Source organism: Cricetulus griseus, chromosome 4, assembly GCF_003668045.3.
Source record: "Cricetulus griseus strain 17A/GY chromosome 4, alternate assembly CriGri-PICRH-1.0, whole genome shotgun sequence".
NCBI classification, from domain to species: domain Eukaryota; kingdom Metazoa; phylum Chordata; class Mammalia; order Rodentia; family Cricetidae; genus Cricetulus; species Cricetulus griseus.
This window is the reverse complement of record NC_048597.1, coordinates 42,609,074-42,626,395: the sequence shown is the minus strand read 5'-3', so window position 1 is coordinate 42,626,395 and position 17,322 is coordinate 42,609,074. Positions and strand designations below refer to the sequence as shown.

The 17,322-nt window shown below is 42.0% G+C and overlaps 1 protein-coding gene across 1 annotated transcript in view; it reads left to right on the top strand.

Moving 5' to 3' along the window:
- The first annotated feature begins 2,538 nt into the window (after positions 1 to 2,538).
- Positions 2,539 to 17,322, top strand: part of Morc1 (MORC family CW-type zinc finger 1) — a 160,114-nt gene continuing 145,330 nt past the window's right edge. The window contains exons 1-3 of the mRNA XM_027413258.1: positions 2,539 to 2,600; positions 10,371 to 10,424; positions 15,328 to 15,362. Of these exons, the coding sequence (XP_027269059.1) occupies positions 2,539 to 2,600; positions 10,371 to 10,424; positions 15,328 to 15,362 (151 nt within the window). The remainder of the gene's footprint in view (positions 2,601 to 10,370; positions 10,425 to 15,327; positions 15,363 to 17,322) is intronic.

The following is a 17,322-nucleotide window of genomic DNA, read 5'->3' as shown; positions in this document are numbered from 1 at the left end:
AGCTTAGATCATTAGAAGGACTGTTTCTGTGACAATTGTATCTTTTCCTCCAGTAGATATTACAGCCTTTAGTAATTACAGTCTGGTGACTTTGGCCCTGCCCCTCCCACCAAGAAAGTTGCTCTGAGATAGCAGTTGAAAATCAGAATTATAAAACAAATCCAGAAGAGGATTGCCAAGTCTTTCTTTCACATAAAAATGAAAATAAAATATCATTTGTGAAGTTCTATTGAAGAAAAGTTTGGGTAGCTAATTTAGGTTGCTTAGTAAAGAGACTGTGGCTATTGAAACAGCACCAACCATGGCAGCCACTGTTAAAACAAACAAACAAAAAATGCAATCAGGAGAAATTACTTGAAATGTTTACGTTCACTTTCAGTCGTCAAATTAAAGGGGAGCATCGTGTTCCTCTGGGTTGCAATTCAAATTCTCTCTTCCTCCCCCAATTCCTATAAACATAGCAGCTGAAAAAGAATTTCTTTCTTCTAAGCAGAATGACTGCTCCACATTTAACATTCTTGTTTCTATTTTCTGAGGGCTTTATTGCCCATATGACACTTTGAAATCACAAAACATATACTTCAGACTCTCTGCTCAATAGACTTTCTGACTTTGAGAATAGTATGTGAAATATTTGCTAAGTAGAACTGAACCATGTTAGTCTCCACAACAAATAGCCTTGGCCTTTGAATCAGTCTGAACAGATCACAGAAGTCAGAGGTCAAGTCACCTCCTAGCCTCTCAATCCTGTCCCTCCAGCGTCCTTGACAAATGCCACTTCCTCTTAGGTTTTGGTGACTTGGAATTCAGTGCTCTGTTGAGTATACTCACAGAATTTGGACACTGGCCTGCACATCGAATAGTTCTTTGCAGGTGTGACGAATAGAAAATGGTTATGACTCCTCCAGGTGGCAATAGCTGTTAACATGGCAGGACTGCCTGTACATTGCAGCCAGTCTAAATTCTGCTCTTTGTCATCTGTTTTCTCCTGTTTGCCCTCTTCTCCCTCCAAATGCAGAAAACATAATTACACCCATGATGCCCAAGAGTGCAAGTGGACCACCCAAGCAAGAAGAAACGACTTTACCTCCCCAGGTCTCATACCATGTACTGAATCAGATTATGGGGGAGGGGTAGAGAGGAAAGGAGAGGGGGCGTGGCTAAAGGCTCCCAGTTATGATCCAGTTCCAATCTCCCATTCTTCAGATGGATAATGATGGAAACTGCCCAGAAGTGGAAAAAACTAAGGTTATAGATGTAAGCATTTTGGCAGATTGGATGGAATGGACAGGGTTTTTGGCACTCGGGAGCCACAGAATACTGAGTGTTACAGCTTGGATGGAAAGGTATTCTAGCACTCGGGAGACAAGGAATACCACAGGTCACAGTAAGCGTAGCAGCTTACTGCCTGCTTCAGGGAAGGCTTCCCAGTGTATCGGCTCAGGTCTCCTGGAGTGTAGTGTAACAACTCAGCTTGGCTAGAGGAAGGTTTTCCCCAGCAAAAGTGCTACAGCCCTGCTCGCTCGACTCGGCCCAGCTCTGCTCTGGCTCCTGCGAAAAGTTGTTATTTTGCTCCTCTGCTCCATTCCTGCTAAGGAAGGTCTCAGGCAAACCTCATTCAAGAGATTTATTGGGAGGGAAGAATCCAGGAAAGCCACTGCCTCTGCCAGGGTGGAAGAAGGCAGCTGGACAGCCACAAGCTGAACAGACACAGGGTTTATAGGGATCTCCCTGGCAGACTTTTTCCAGGGAGATTTCCAGGGTGGGGATTGGTCAGATTTCAATCCCTGAGCTTAGACTGGCTAGCTCTCCTGCTTAGGGATTGGTTGGTTTTCTGCACAGGTTTAGGGTCAGATTTGACTCTGGTTTCAGGGCCAAAGTGTGTTTCTTTCACTGGCCACTTTTAGCCTTTTGGTTCTAATTTTAGGGCCAGGGTGTATTTCTTTCACTGGCTCTGATTCCAGGGACAAAATGTGTTTCTTTGGCACTGGTTTCAGGGTCAGGGTACATTTCTTTGGATCTGGTTGCAGGGCCAAAGTGAGTTTCTGTGGCTGTGCTCAGGGTGTGTTTCTTTGGCTGGTGCCTTTTCCTATAATAGAAACCTCATGGCTGAAAAGATCAAGCACCTCTCAGAAGGGCCTAGCATAGTGGCCTTTAATTCCAGCACTCAGGAGACAGAGGCAAGTGGATCTCTGTGAGTTCAAGGCCATCCTGGTGTACATACTATGTGCCAGGATACTTAGGACTATGAAGTGAGACTCTATCTCAAAACATAACCAAACCAAACCAAACCAAACCAAACCAAACCAAACCAAACCAAACCAAACCGAAATAAGAACCTCCCAGAGAGGAGCCACAGCGCAAAGTTAGCTTCTCACTGAGAACTCCAGGGGGCGCATGCGTCTGTCGAGTGCGTGCTCTGCAAGCGAGCCAGCGCGCGTGGGCGTGGACATAGACGTGTGCGTGTGCTATGCGTGGGCGTACAGTGTTCGACCAGACGTGAGTGTCTTCTGGTGTTCACAGGTCGTGTTTGAGAACATGGACAAATATGCCTTGCTGCAGAGGGCTAAACTGCACCTGGATTTTATCCACGCAAACTCGTGAGTTTCCAGGAGGGGTCGGAACGGGGGCGGGGAGTTTCCTGGAGGGGTTGGAATGGAGGAGTTTTTCCACGTGCTACCACCTTATTCAGTTGGAAAACAAAAGCCTAATGAACTTGGTAGGACGGATTTAAGAATGTATTTATGCTGCTGCGTGTCAGTTCTTTGGGGGAAAGTAATAACGCTATACCTGGGGACTGAATCATTTTGATGCTCTTTAGTTAAAACCAAGTGGAAAGATGGTCCCACATTTATCACTTAACAAATCTATTTAAATGTTGGCCAGCAGATTAGAACTACTCCCCATCCTTTCGATCCTTATTCTGACGCACTGGAAGACGCTGTAAAAATTCATGTTGCAGGCAGGACGGTGGTGGCGCACGCCTTTAATCCCAGCACTCGGGAGGCAGAGGCAGGCGGATCTCTGTGAGTTTGAGACCAGCCTGGTCTACAAGAGCTAGTTCCAGGACAGCCTCCAAAGCCACAGAGAAACCCTGTCTCAAAAAACAAAAATAAAAAATAAAAAAAATACGTTGCTTTACAGAGTAATTCGAGTGTGTACATCTCAATAGCTGTGGGCAGCAATCTGATAGTTTTCCTTCGTGGTCAGGATCAGATGTCTTTTGGGTCCTCTTAACTAGCTGTTGATTGAAATGGTACAGTCTGGCTAGAGAGATGACTCTGCAGTTGGAAGGACTAGCGGCTCGAAATGGTACAGTCTGGCTAGAGAGATGACTCTGCAGTTGGAAGGACTAGCGTCTCTTTCAGAGGATCGGCTGCTCTTTCGGAGGGTTCAATCTGAAGCATCTACTGGGTGGCTTGCAACCGTCTGTAACTCCTAACCCTAGGATGCCCACAACCCTCTGTAACTACTAACCCTAGGATGCCCGCAACCCTCTGTAACTCCTAACCCTAGGATGCCCGCAACCCTCTGTAACTCCTAACACTATCTTCTGCCCTTCCTGAGTACCAGGCATGCACCAAAACACCTTTACACACAAAATTAAAAATAAGAAAAGAAATAGTACAGTACATTCTTAACCATGACTATTGATGAAGATGCCCCAAGTGCATGCTTAAAATTTGGTGCGATACTGAACTACAGGTAAAGATTAAAAATCTTCATGTGTTGCTGTATCTTTACTTCTTCCTATGCATGTATGCCTGTTATAGAGTTGATGCAGGAGACAGAGATGAACAAAAACAATAATACAGACCAGTTACAACCATATACCATGTTGAAGTAAAGTAGAACAAGGTAGGTCACTAAGTGACTTAGAGTGGTATGCCATTTATGGTCAACTTATTTTTGGAACTTTCCAATTAATATTTTTTGGAGTGATACTAAGTTTAATAAAACCCACAGAAAGTGAAACCATGGAAAGGGAAGGTACTGCAGTCAGATTGCAGAGGCAAGTGACCTCGAATTTTTTGTGTCATTTGTCACTTCCATTTCGGCACAGTACAGCAGTGAGTTGGTATTGAGGAATTGCTTAGTAATTTGGATTTACCAAAAGTACCAACTGATACGATGGATGGAACACATTTTGGTGGTGTGTCTGGGGAAGGGTGCCCATGTGGTATAGGGCTATCTGCTTGATTCTAAGGTAGCAGAGAAGACTGGGTGGTGTCAAGCAGATATTTACCTGCTGTGGAGAATGGTTTTAAGCTGGAAGGATGGACCCAGTAGCTTAAAGACAAATGAAACAGTGTTGAGTGAGTTCAAGAAAAAGCGTGAGCCAGTGTTGCAAGGACTGTGAATTTTATGGTGGAGAAGAACCCCACCTCCATTGTGTGCAGTTTTTAATCGAAATACTCAGGAGACAGAGACAAGAAGATCTCTGAGTTCAAGGACAGTCTGGTCTACAGAGTGAGTTCCCTGATATCCAGGGCTACACAGAGAAACCCTGTCTCAAATATAATTATATATATATATATATATATATATATATATATAGTGTGTGTGTGTGTATGTGTGTGTGTGTGTGTGTGTGTAGGTCAGATGAGGGTGGCAGACTCCTTAAAACTAAAATCACTGGCAGTTACAGTACCCAGTGTGGGTGCTGGGAACCAAGTTTTACACAAAGAGAAACTTGCAAGCTGGATTTCCCTATGGTGTGTGAAGGCTGATGTCTGAAATGTCTACATCAGGAAAAGAAGGCAAGCACCTGATCCTGAAGGGAGCCCCGTTTCACCCACAGATCACCCTTCGGCCCTGCAAGTGTTGGAAGCAGAGAACATGGTGGAAATCCATCATGCTCCGGAGAGAACCTGGTTTCAGGACAGAGACCATAGGGAGATGGGAAGCTTATTTTAAGATCACCTCTCCAACTCTGGCCAAACTCCACACAAATTTATAGACAGTGGAGTAAAGATGGCACCTGCTAATTTCTGTATCCACAGGTTTTGATAAATAGCCTCCCAAAATAATTTGTTCATACTTTATTTAATGAAAAATTTTATAGAAAAGGAACCACTGAGTAAATATTTATGTTGCAAATTTAAAAGGTCAAAGTGTTTTGTAGCAATAATGCATTCATTGGTGTCTCCCCTTTTTAGGATATTTTGGTAAAACATGTTTATAAAACAAAATCTAAAGATATGAATGTATGAACACCTTGCAATGAAGCCTATTTCTTTTTATGCTAGTAAAATGTTAACAATGAAACAAACTAAGGGGCTGTAGAGATGGCTTAGCAGTTAAAAACACTGATCTTCCAGAGGACCAGGGTTCAATTCCCAGCACCCACATGGTGGGTCACAGCCATTTGTAACACCATTCCAGGGGATCCCACACATTCTTCTGGTCTCTACAGGCACCAGTCATTCACATGGTGCACACACTTACATGTAAACAAAACACCCACACACATAAAAATACAACAATTTTTTTCTCAGATTTTTTTAAAATTTGAATTAGAAACAAGATTGTTTTACATGACAATCCCACTTCCTTCTCCCTCCCGTCCTCCCTTACCATCCCACCAACTAAAACCCTACCTATCACATGTCCTTTTTGCTCCCCCTGGATGGTGAGACCTTCCATAGGGTGTCATCAGAGTCTATCATATCCTTTGGGATAGGGCCTTGGCCACCCCCGTGTGTCTTGGCTCAGGGAGTATCCCTCTATGTGGAATGGGCTCCCAAAGTCCACACCTATGCTAGGGATAAGTACTGAATTATTATAGCAGGTCCCGTAGATTTCTGAGGTTTTCTCACTGAAACTCATGTTCCTGGGGTCTGGTTCAGTCCCCTGCTGGTATCCCAGCTATCAGTCTGGGGAGCAAGTGTTCCCCGATGTTCAGGTCAGCTGTTTCTGTGGGTTTCTCCAGCCTGGTCTGGACCCCTTTGCTTTTCACTTGTTCTTCTCTGCATCTGGATTCCAGTTCAGTTCAGTGATTAGTTGTGGGCGTCTGCTTCTACTTCCACCAGCTGCTGGATGAGGGCTATCAGGTGGTATATAAGTCAGTCATCAATCTTATTATCAGGGGAGGGCATTTAAGGTAGCCTCTCCTCTGTTGCTTAGATTGTTAGCTGGTATCATCTTTGTAGATCTCCAGACATTTCCCTAGTATCTGATTTCTCTGTAAACCTAAAATCTCTCCCTCTATTTTCGTATCTCCATTCTTGTTATCTTCTTCTTCTTCTTTTTTTTTTTTAAGATTTATTTATTTATTACGTATACAACATTCTGCTTCTATGTATATCTGCACACCAGAAGAGGGCACCAGATCTCATAAGGGATGGTTGAGAGCCACCATGTGGTTGTTGGGAATTGAACTTAGGACCTCTAGAAGAGCAGTCGGTGCTCTTAACCTCTGAGCCATCTCTCCAGCCCTCTTATTATCTTCTATTCCTCTCCTGACTAAATTTTCTGCTCCCTCATGTCCTCTGCACCCCTCCTCTTCTCCCCTTCTCATTCTCCTAGATCACTCTCCTCTCTTCCCATCCTCTCAATTTGCTCAGGGGATCTTGACCCTTTCCCCTTCTCCAGGGGACCATGTATGTCTCTTAGGGTCCTCCTTGTTTACTAGCTTCTTTGGCAGTGTGGATTGTAGGCTGGTAATCCTTTATGTCTGAAATCCGCATATGAGTGAGTACATACCATGTTTGTCTTTTTGTGATTGGGTTACCTCACTCAGAATGGTTTCTTCTAGTTCCATCCATTTTCCTGCAAATTTCAAGATTCCATTGTTTTTTTCTGCTGAGTAGTACTCCATTGTGTAAATGTACCACATTTTCTCTATCCATTCTTCGGTTGAGGGGCATCTAGGCTGCTTCCAGTTTCTGGCTATTACAAATAGTGCTGCTATGAACATCGTTGAACAGATGTCCTTGTTGTATGAATGTGCTTCTTTTGGGTATATGCCTAAGAGTGGAATTGCTGGGTCTTGTGGTAGACTGATTCCCATTTTCTTGAGGAGTCGCCATACTGATTTCCAAAGTGGCTGTACAAGTTGGCACTCTCACCAGCAGGGGAGAATTGTTCCCCTTTCTCCACATCCTCTCCAGCATAAACTGTCATTGTGGTTTTTATTTTGGTCATTCTGACAGGAGTAAGATGGTATTTCAGAGTTGTTTTGATTTGTATTTCCCTGATGGCTAAGGATGTTGAACACTTTCTTATGTGTCTTTCAGCCATTTTAGATTCCTCTATTGAGAATTGTCTATTTAGTTCTGTACCCCACTTTTTAATTGGATTGTTTGGTGTTTTGGAGACTAGCTTCTTGAGTTCTTTGTATATTTTGGAGATCAGCCCTCTGTCAGATGTGGGGTTGGTGAATATCTTTTCCCAGTCTGTGGGCTGTCGTTTGTCTTGCTGACTATGTCCTTTGCCTTGCAGAAGTTTCTCAGTTTCAGGAGGTCCCATTTATCAATTGTTGATCTCAGTGTCTGTGCTACTGGTGTAATGTTCAGAAGCAGTCTCCTGTACCAATTAATTCAAGGATATTTCCCACTTTGTCTTCTATTAGGGTTATTGTAACTCAGTTTATGTTGAGGTCTTTGATCCATTTTGACTTAAGTTTTGTGCAAGGCGATAGGCGTGAGTCTAACTGTAGTCTTCTACATGTCCGCATGCAGTTATGCCAGTACCATTTGTTGAAGATGTTCTCTTGGTTCCATTGTATAAATTTGGATTGTTTGTCAAAAATCAGGTGTTCGTAGGCGTGTGGGTTAATATCAGGGTTTTCAACTCCATTCCATTGGTCTACCTGTCTATTTTTGTGCCAATACCAAGCTGTTTTCAGGACTTTAGCTCTGTAATAGAGCTTGAAGTCAGGGATGGTGATGCCTCCAGAAGTTCCTTTATTGAACACGCTTGTTTTGACTATCCTGGGTCTTTTGTATTTCCATATAAAGTTGAGAATTGTTCTTTCAAGGTCTGTGAAGAATTGTGTTGGGATTTTGATGGGGATTGCATTGAATCTGTAGATTGCTTTTGGCAAGATTGCCATTTTTACTATGTTGATCCTACCTATCCAAGAGCATGGGAGATCTTTCCATTTTCTGGTATCTTATTTAATTTCTTTCTTTAGAGACTCAAAATTCTTATGGTACAGGCCTTTCACTTTTTTGGTTAGTGTTATCCCAAGGTATTTTATGTTGTTTGTGGCAATTGTAAAGTGTGATGTTTCTCTGATTTCTTCTTCTTTTTTAAAAAAGATTTTATTTATTATGTATACAACATTCTGCCTCCATGTATATCTGCACACGAGAAGAGGGTACCAGATCTCATAACGGATGGTTGTGAGCCACCATGTGGTTGCTGGGAATTGAACTTAGGACCTCTAGAAGAGCAGTCGGTGCTCTTAACCTCTGAGCCATCTCTCCAGCCCCAAGACTTTTTTTTTTTTTTTTTTTTTTTTTGGTTTTTTGAGACAGGGTTTCTCTGTGTAGCTTTGGAGCCTATCCTGGCACTCCAGCTGTAGACCAGGCTGGCCTCAAACTCACAGAGATCTGCCTACCTCTGCCTACCGAGTGCTGGGATTAAAGGCGTGCGCCACCAACGCCCTAACTGTTATTTTTTTAAGATTTATTTATTATGTATACATCCTTTTGCCTGCATGTATTACTGCACACCAGAAGAGGACACCAGATCTCAGTATAGATGATTGTAAACCACCATGTGATTGCTGGGAATTGAACTCAGGTCCTCTGGAAGAGCAGCCAGTGCTCTTAACCTCTGAGCCATCTCTCTAGCCCTCTGATTTCTTTCTCCACCAATGTATCATCGTATATAGTAGGGATACAGATTTTTTTGAGTTAATCTTGTATCCTGCCACTTTGCCAAATGTGTTTATGAGCTGTAGGAGTTCCCTGGTAGAGTTTTTCGGGTCACTTATGTAACTATCATATCGTCTGCAAATAGTGAAAATTTGACTTCTTCCTTTCAGATTTGTATTCCCCCGATCTCCTTTTGTTGTCTTTTTGCTCTAGCTAGAACTTCAAGAACAATATTGAAGAGGTATGCAGAGAGTGGACAGCCTTGTCTTGTCCCCAATTTTAGAGGAATTACATTGAGTTTCTCTCCATTTAATTTGATGTTGGCTATTGGCTTGCTGTGTATTGCTTTTATTATGTTGAGGTATGTTCCTGTTATCTCTGATTTCTCCAAGACCTTTATCATGAAGGGGTGTTGGATTTTGCCGAAGGCTTTCTTGGCATCTAGTGAGATGCTCATTTTTTTTTTTTTTTTAAAAAAACTCAGTTTGTTCATATGGTGGATTACAATGATGGATTTTCATATGTTGAACCATCCTTGCATCCCTGGGATGAAGCCTACTTAATCATGGTGGATGATTTCTCTGATGTGTTCTTGGATTCGATTTGCCAGTAATTTATTGAGAATTTTTGCATCAACGTTCATGAGGGATATTGGTCTGCAGTTCTCTTTCTTAGTTGTGTCTTTGTGTGGCTTGGGTATCAAGGTTATTGAAGCCTCATAAAAAGAGTTTGGTAATGACCTTTCTGCTTCTACTATGTGGAATACTTTGAGGAGAATTGGTATTAGCTGTTCCTTGAATTTCTGGTAGAATTCTTCACTGAAGCCATTTGGCCCTGGGCTTTTTTTTTGGTTGGGAGACTTCTGATGACTGCTTCTATTTCATTAGGGGTTATAGGTCTATTTAAGTTGCTTATCTGTTCTTGATTTGATTTTGGCAAGTGAAATCTGTCCAGAAAGTTGTCCATTTCTTTTAGATTTTTGAATTTTGAGGAATATAGGTTTTCGAAGTATGACCTGATGATTCTCTGGATTTCCTCTGTGTCTGTTGTTATGGCCCCTTTTTCATTGCTGTATTTATTAGTTTGCATGTTCACTCTCTGTTGTTTGGTAAGTTTGGATAAAGGTTTGTCTATCTTGAATACAACAAATTTTTAAAAACAAAAAATATCTACTTCCCTTGACCATGTGACATGCACGTTTTACTTCAGTCTTGACTGTGCTTAGCAAGCTGTTTTAAAACATTTTTTGACTAAAGTGAATTCAAATATAATTAATCATACATGTGATGCACACTCATTTATTATGTGTATTTTTAGGTAAATATAATTATCCCCTATATCTTTTTAAAGCACCCATAGTGCCATTTATCCCTCCTACCTGCCTCTCCTTCTGTATTGTTTGCTCTCCCCTGTCCATAATTAAATCCCCCATCCCCTCCTAATTGGTGAGCTGTCTGGAGCTGGAGAATTCTTGCCTGTGTCTTACACCTTACTCTGATTACATACCCACTTTACCTTTTTGTTCTCCTCTTATTTCTTCATCAGCACAACTCACAGTTTCCTCTTTGGAGCGCTGGCTGAGTTGCTGGACAACGCAAGGTAAGACTTGTATGTGAACAAAGATCATGGAGGAAATTTCAAGAATCAAATATAATAATCTATTTATGTTTGAAATAAAACTGTAGTGCTGTGGAATAAAAAAAAAGAAAAGAGGACATGACTGCTCCTAAGGGGTTGAATTTTTTTTTTTTAAATTATAGATAAAAGTAAGAGCACAGGCAGAGGCAGGGACTTTTGGGAGAATCCAAAGTGAACATAACTGGCAGATTGAACCAAGCATGTGAGTAGATGGGAGAGAGGTGAGGGATGAGCTAGGAGCCAAGAGGCCAGCAGACCAAAAGAACATGGTAGCTAAAATGGCTGGGCTGTATGGGGAAGCAGCTATAGGAAGAGCAGCCCAGATGAGAGTAGGGTCTGGGGCATGCTACCCTGGAGGACCCTGTAACAACAGGTAGGGACTGATGGAGGCTGGCAGCCAGAGTCCACTTTGCTATGTTAATAAGCATTTTGGTGAGCCATTTGTCTTGGGTTTGAGACCTAACAGCTATTATCTCCCTTTGTAATGTGCTGTAATTTGCTTTCCTACACGATCCAAGTTCTGTAAGAAAAGAACAAATGAGAATTGCTCACCTTTAATTTGTGGTGTCGTATTTGAAGCTATGGGAACCTGGATGCCTGCTTTTCTGTTAGTAGTTGTGTAAAGCAGATAGCCTTGTGGCTATCTTTTCAGTTTTATATCTGCATATGCCTTGTCTTGGTTTTGAAGCCAATTGTACTCGTGAGCTTCTCTCTTCCTGTATGCCATGTGTTTATATACGCTTTATGTATGTATCTCAACTTGTCCTAGTTGGCTTTCAGTTGCTGTGACAAAACACTGACCAAAAACAACTTGAGGGGAAAGGGTGTTTATTTGGCTTCCACTTCCAAGTCATAGTCTGTCACTGCAGGAAGCTGAGGCAGGAATCTGGAGGCAGGATGTGAATCAGAGACCATGAGGAAATGCTGCTTCTGGCTTGCTCTGCCAGCTGTTTCTATTTCTATCTGCCTAGGGATGTGCTCCCAACAGTGGGTTGGGCCCTGGCACGCTAATGAATCATCAAGAAATGTCTCCCAAAGACAAGCCCACAAGCCTATCTGATAGAAGCAGTTCCTCAACTGAGGTTCCCTTTTCCCAGGTGTGTCAAATTGACAACCAAGATTTGCCATTACATAACTCATGCATCTCTTCAGTGTCACACTGAGGTGGGGATCATTATACCAGTTCTGCATACATAGGCATGCTGCTCAGAGAGACTAGGTAGTTTATTTGTACTGTTGCTGTTTGGCACAGTTGCTAAAAGCTTTTCAGTTGCTGCTAGAATTCAAGTGTAGACCATGTAGCTATAGAACCCAGCACCACATTTTACTAAGCTTGACAACTGTATTGAGGCTTAAGTAACCTCTTTAGCAAGTTAAGTTCCATCCAGTAATGTGTTTTGGGTGAATTGGAAAAGACTCAGCTTTTGTTTTGTTTTCCCTTGAGGCAAGGTCTCATTATGCAGCGAAGCCTGCTCCAGGTTTTCTGTAAGAGTCCAGATTGGCTTCAAACTCATGATTTCCTTTTCTCAGTGTTGGGATTGTGGGAACACCACCACACCTAGCTTAGACCTTCATTTTCTCAGCCCAATTGAACACTGGCTTGTTTATGTCTCTATTTTTTTGTTAAAGAAAAATTGTTTTTTTCTTTCTGTGCAGCATAGTCCACCCAAGAAACAGCCTGCAGTTGTCTGATGGATGCTCTTAAAGGGGGAACTAAATTCCCTGTCACTAGTTGATAACATACCAGCTTTTTGGTTTGGCCTCTCATTTCCAACCTTAGAAATAAGATGGTCTTTCCGAGAGCACACACAGAGTGTGGTAATTAGCTAGCTACCTAAGAATTCCTCCCAGCACCAAGGGGAAAAAACTGCTAGCACTTTTTCTTTTCTTCCTCTTCCTCCTCCTCCTTCTTTTTCTTTTTTTTTTTGGTTTTTTGAGACAGGGTTTCTCTGTGTAGCTTTGGATCCTATCTTGGCACTCGCTCTGGAGACCAGGCTGGACTCGAACTCAAAGAGATCCGCCTGCCTCTGCCTCCTGAGTGCTGGGACTAAAGGCGTGCGCCACCAACGCCTGGCGTTTTCTTTTCTTAAATACCCTCTCTGTGAGGTAGACAGCAAAATAAGAAAATAATAAACTATTCAAGTCAGGAGCTAAGAGATGGGGCCAGGACCAAGGATCAGCATGGTTGGTGTCTGTGTAGTTTGTGGTGGCTGATGCTCCTACAAGGATAGCCCACACCTCTAGATTCCAACTGCTACTGAATGAATGCTCCATTTTCAGGGGCTTCCTATCTCTAACTCTGAAAGAAAACATTTGTTTGTCTGATTGGGCAGGGTAACTAAAAGCAGGAGGTAGCAGGAAGGGGACAGTGAGAACCCTCCACACAGCAGAGGATGGTTGCTGTGACTGGGGGAGTAAGAGACTGGCCTGGGTTCAGGAATGACAGAGGTGATGGAGAAAGAGTTCTCAGAGTTGCGTTTGTGAACCTCCAGCACCTTGGTCACCTACAGCCACCGTATTGTTAGTTTGCCCCTAGTGAAACTTTGCACAAGAGAAGGACGGTTCAAGTGGAAATAGTCAGGCAGGGGGTGCAGGGAGCTTGTTCAATAAAGGACTTGCCTGTGAGCACGAGGATTCCAGAGTCCACATAAAAATGCCTGGTTCCATGGTGCGGTTGTAATTCCAATGCCAAGGAGGTGGAGACAGCAGGATTCCTGTGCTCACTGGCCAGCCGGGTCTCCTACTTTCCTTGAAGTAATGGGAGAAGTGGCGCCCTTTAGATTCCATTCCTCTGTGGAGTAGGGACTGGGGGAGAAGAGTAGGTGGCAGGTGTCTCTTAGGGCTGGGCTGGGCTTCAACCTTCCTCTGTTCTGTTTCCTCTGACACTCCACACTGGTCTTTTTTCTGGCTTTGGCAGACACTGATGTTTTCTACTCTGGCTTAGATGCTGATATTTTTCATCAAAAGAAAATGCACGTTTAACGTTTTATTTACGATGCCCAGTCAGCCTCCTGATGTTTTTTTGTATGCTTCCCTGTTACGCTAATAAATTATTTTATATTATATCCAAGACTCTGTTGATTTCCTGTGGGTGTAAAGATTAGTATTTACATATCGTAAAAGAAAATCGTATAAAGAGGAAGGAAGGGTGGTAACATAGGAAGGGACGACTGGAGGTGTCCTATTGTAATGATTATCTGAAGAGAACCTTTTCTGTGCTGACAAAGCAATGCTATATAAATCATCTAGCAGGCATCCCATATAAACAAACGGCATTTTTAAAGTCTCCAGTTTCTGCTGGCAGTATGGCTCAGTGGTAGAGTGTTTGTTCTCATGTGCCTGGCCCTTTAGTAGACATCTAACACACAAGAAGGCAGCAAACACACAACATATGCAGCAAACTTTTGACTTCAGTACAGTGGCATTTGCTGAGCACCTAATATGTCCATGGTAAAAGGCACAATGGCACAGTGGGAACATTGATGACCACATACCAGATTGTAGTTAAGGACTGGTGGAGAATTTTCAAAACTCAATATCCCACTCAGTGCTTGCTATACTAGTAGGAAATATTTAAGAAATGGCAGGGATTCTTGCAGAATTTCTATATAATGAGAACTTTAAGGTAATTTTAGCTTCAGGAAAAAGCAAAAGTGGCTCACTTTCAGGCTAGCCAACTGAATGCAGTATGCCACCTCTGTTTTATTGGTGCGGTTTATGGTTTGAAACTGATGAATATTTCTGGAGAGAGCTGGGTTTCCCTGCCACTGGTTATACCGGCTTCAGCACTCAGTCTTCTCTTTGAGTTGTATGTAGACACGAGCATCTGCACCAGCTGACCCAGCCCATTCTTCCTCGAAGAACTCCCTTCCTCTAGCACGCATTCTTCCTCATCAGCCGAGATTTCATTCCTCATTGTCACGGTCTTTTCTCTCACAGCTGATGTGCAAGCCTGGGTCTTGGGGCCCTTCCTCCTTTGCTTTATCATCTTTTACTTTTATAAATCTTGAAATACAAGAAATAGCTGTGTATTAACAACATTTTGAAAATAAGGGGGAAAAGAGCAGAAAAATCACTAGTCAGCGCATCTCATGGAGCAGCATTCAGAATAATTTTCAGTGAAAGATCAGAAAATAAGTTTATCTGTCTCTAAAAGCTGTCCAACCTCTGCCAAAGTGACTTCATTCTACTGATGTAGGGCTAAGGAAACCATGACCAGTACTTACATGACCAAGTACGACTGTGCTCTAATAAAGCTTTATTATAAGACAGTTGGTGAGCCAGACTTGGTTCACAGTCCATAGTTTGCCTACTTCTAACCTAGAGAAACCTTTATTAACGGTTTGAGGACTGGGTAAAATATTTTCCCAGCACATGTGAGGCATGAGGCCCTGCCCCCACCATTGCAAAGAAACACATTTCATTTGTACACATATATAAAATATGGTCATATGGTACAAATGACATAGTAATTTCCCTTTTCTTTTCAGTTTTTGAATTGGGATATATCATGAAAAATCTTCCTATGGCTTTGTATTATTCTCCAGGAAGTCTTTAAAATATAAACACTATATTTATATTCTTTTTGAACCTTTTAAAAATAACTACCACCAAATTCCTTCTCTAGTCTTTTAAGTTACTAAGTCTTAGCTTTTGTAATATTCCCAAATTATGGGTGATGACATTTCTTTCTATATAAATGTACAGTGAACCATGTTAGAAATTGATCTTAAGTGATTTATGATTTTTGTATTGTTTGATATCTGATAATAGGTTACACCTCACCTAACCTATTGTGATTAATGTTATTTTTAAGGCACATTTTTTTTTCTGTGAAGTAATGTTATTTTTGTATTGTTTCCAGAGATGCCGGGGCTGTGAGACTTGATGTGTTTTCAGGTGAGCACACATTTCCTTTCTTGTTTTTTCTTCAAAGGAAAAGCCTGTAGGTACTTTGCTTTTATTTTATTTCATCAAATCATAGCACATTCTATAGATTTTTAATGTAATATAAGTGCTCTGTGAACACTGTGTCCCTGTGGGGAGCCAGATTGAGAAATGTATACTCTGAGGGTCAAATTGCTCACTTACCCGAAGGCCTGTTTACAAAATGATGTCTTCTAGAGTTTTGTGAAAACATCTGAGTGGTTTGGGGCCATGAATTTGTTTGCCATGGAAAGCAGTTTTATTTTAAAAATCACATTAACATAATAGTTGTTCACAATTAAGCATATATCATTTCTTTCTTACCACAGTTTAAAATGCATAAGCGGATATGTGGTACAGATAATTATCTAACAGCTTACAAAACACAAACCAACCGTACTTTCTTTATTGACTTCATTTGTGGTTCCTCAGTGTTTTGTGCATTTATTAGTTAGTCTTAGTAGATTACGATGCTAATGACATTAGTTTCTGTGACGCAGTTAATGCTGCCTTCCTATGCCAACCAGGCATCCTTCTGTTAGTTTTGATCACATGGGAGAAGATATTGTCCATTGTGTGATTCCATCTCAGTGCAAAAGGTTCCTCATATCACTTCTCTTATCTGAACATGTTAAGATGAGCACTTAGGGTTCATGAGATATGTAGCCATTGAAGCCCCAAGGCTCTCTTCAGTCTTCCGGTTCAAATTATGAAAGGTTTGAGAAATAAATGAAAATATGAGTCTCTGTGGCTGAAACATGATATTAGGATGGAGTGTGTAGTCTTTTGGAAGAATAAGTGCACTCGCAGGTCCAACGCCAGTTAGATGATCACAGTGGGAAACAATAATAGAAAGGGAGCATTCGGGTACCTAATGACATGGAGGTATGAAAAATTCTCCTAGAGAAAACCTTACTCTAACTCAGCTGAAAGGGGAGTAGACAGCAGCTGGTGGATCAGGCATGGGAAGGCATACACTGACTCAGGAGGCATTCAAGATTAGTTCAGGGAACATATTTGTGTGGCATTGTGGTCTGGTGAGGGGTGATGAAGGGTTGGAGTTGTAGAGCTAGGGCATGACAGAGAAGTAGGATTTGCTCAGTGGCTTCAACTTTTTTCTTGAGAGTCGTAGGGAGTCAGCGTAGGATTTTAACAGGAGTGATGACGTGAACAGCTGGCTAAAATTGGGTTGCATGTTGTAATTAAGGGAGGAAGAAGTTAGGGAGCTGTTGCTGTCGCCCAGAAAAGAGATGGTGAATGTCTGAGTGAAATCAATACATCAGAACAGAGTCATCTAATCACAGTGAGGAGGAGAGGACCAGGACACAGTGGAAGAATGTTCAGATTGGGGAGGAGTGTAAAACTTGTTAGTCCTCAAGTTTTGATTTGGCCAAAGCCCAGTACAAACAGGAAACAGTAGAGGAAGGAATAAGTCGTGTGAAAGTGAGGATGGCAAATTCATGTTTAACAGGTGATAGGATTCTGAGCCTCATAGCTTTTAAAGAAAGACTTATTTTCATTGAACTATACATTTTCCACCCTGCTTTCCTCCTCCCCTGTCCCCTTCCACCCTCCCCCTGCCTCCCCAATGCTCCCAATTTACTCAGGAGATCTTGTCTTTTTTTCCCATTCGTAGGTGGACCCATGTATGTCTTTCTTAGGGTCCTTTTGGTTGCCTAGGTTCTGTGGGGTTATGGACTTTATGCTGGTTATCTTTGCTTTTTTGTCTAATATCCACCTATGAGTGAGTAAATATTGTATTTGTCTTTCTGAGTCTCAGTTACCTCTCTCAGAAAGGTTTATTTTTATTGTTTTTTAATTAATGTTTGTATGCACGTATTTTCATGTGTGGGTTTGTGCATGTGAGTGAAAGTGCCTCAGAATCCAGAGACGAATGTTGGATTCCCCTAGAGCTGGGGTTACAGACAATTTT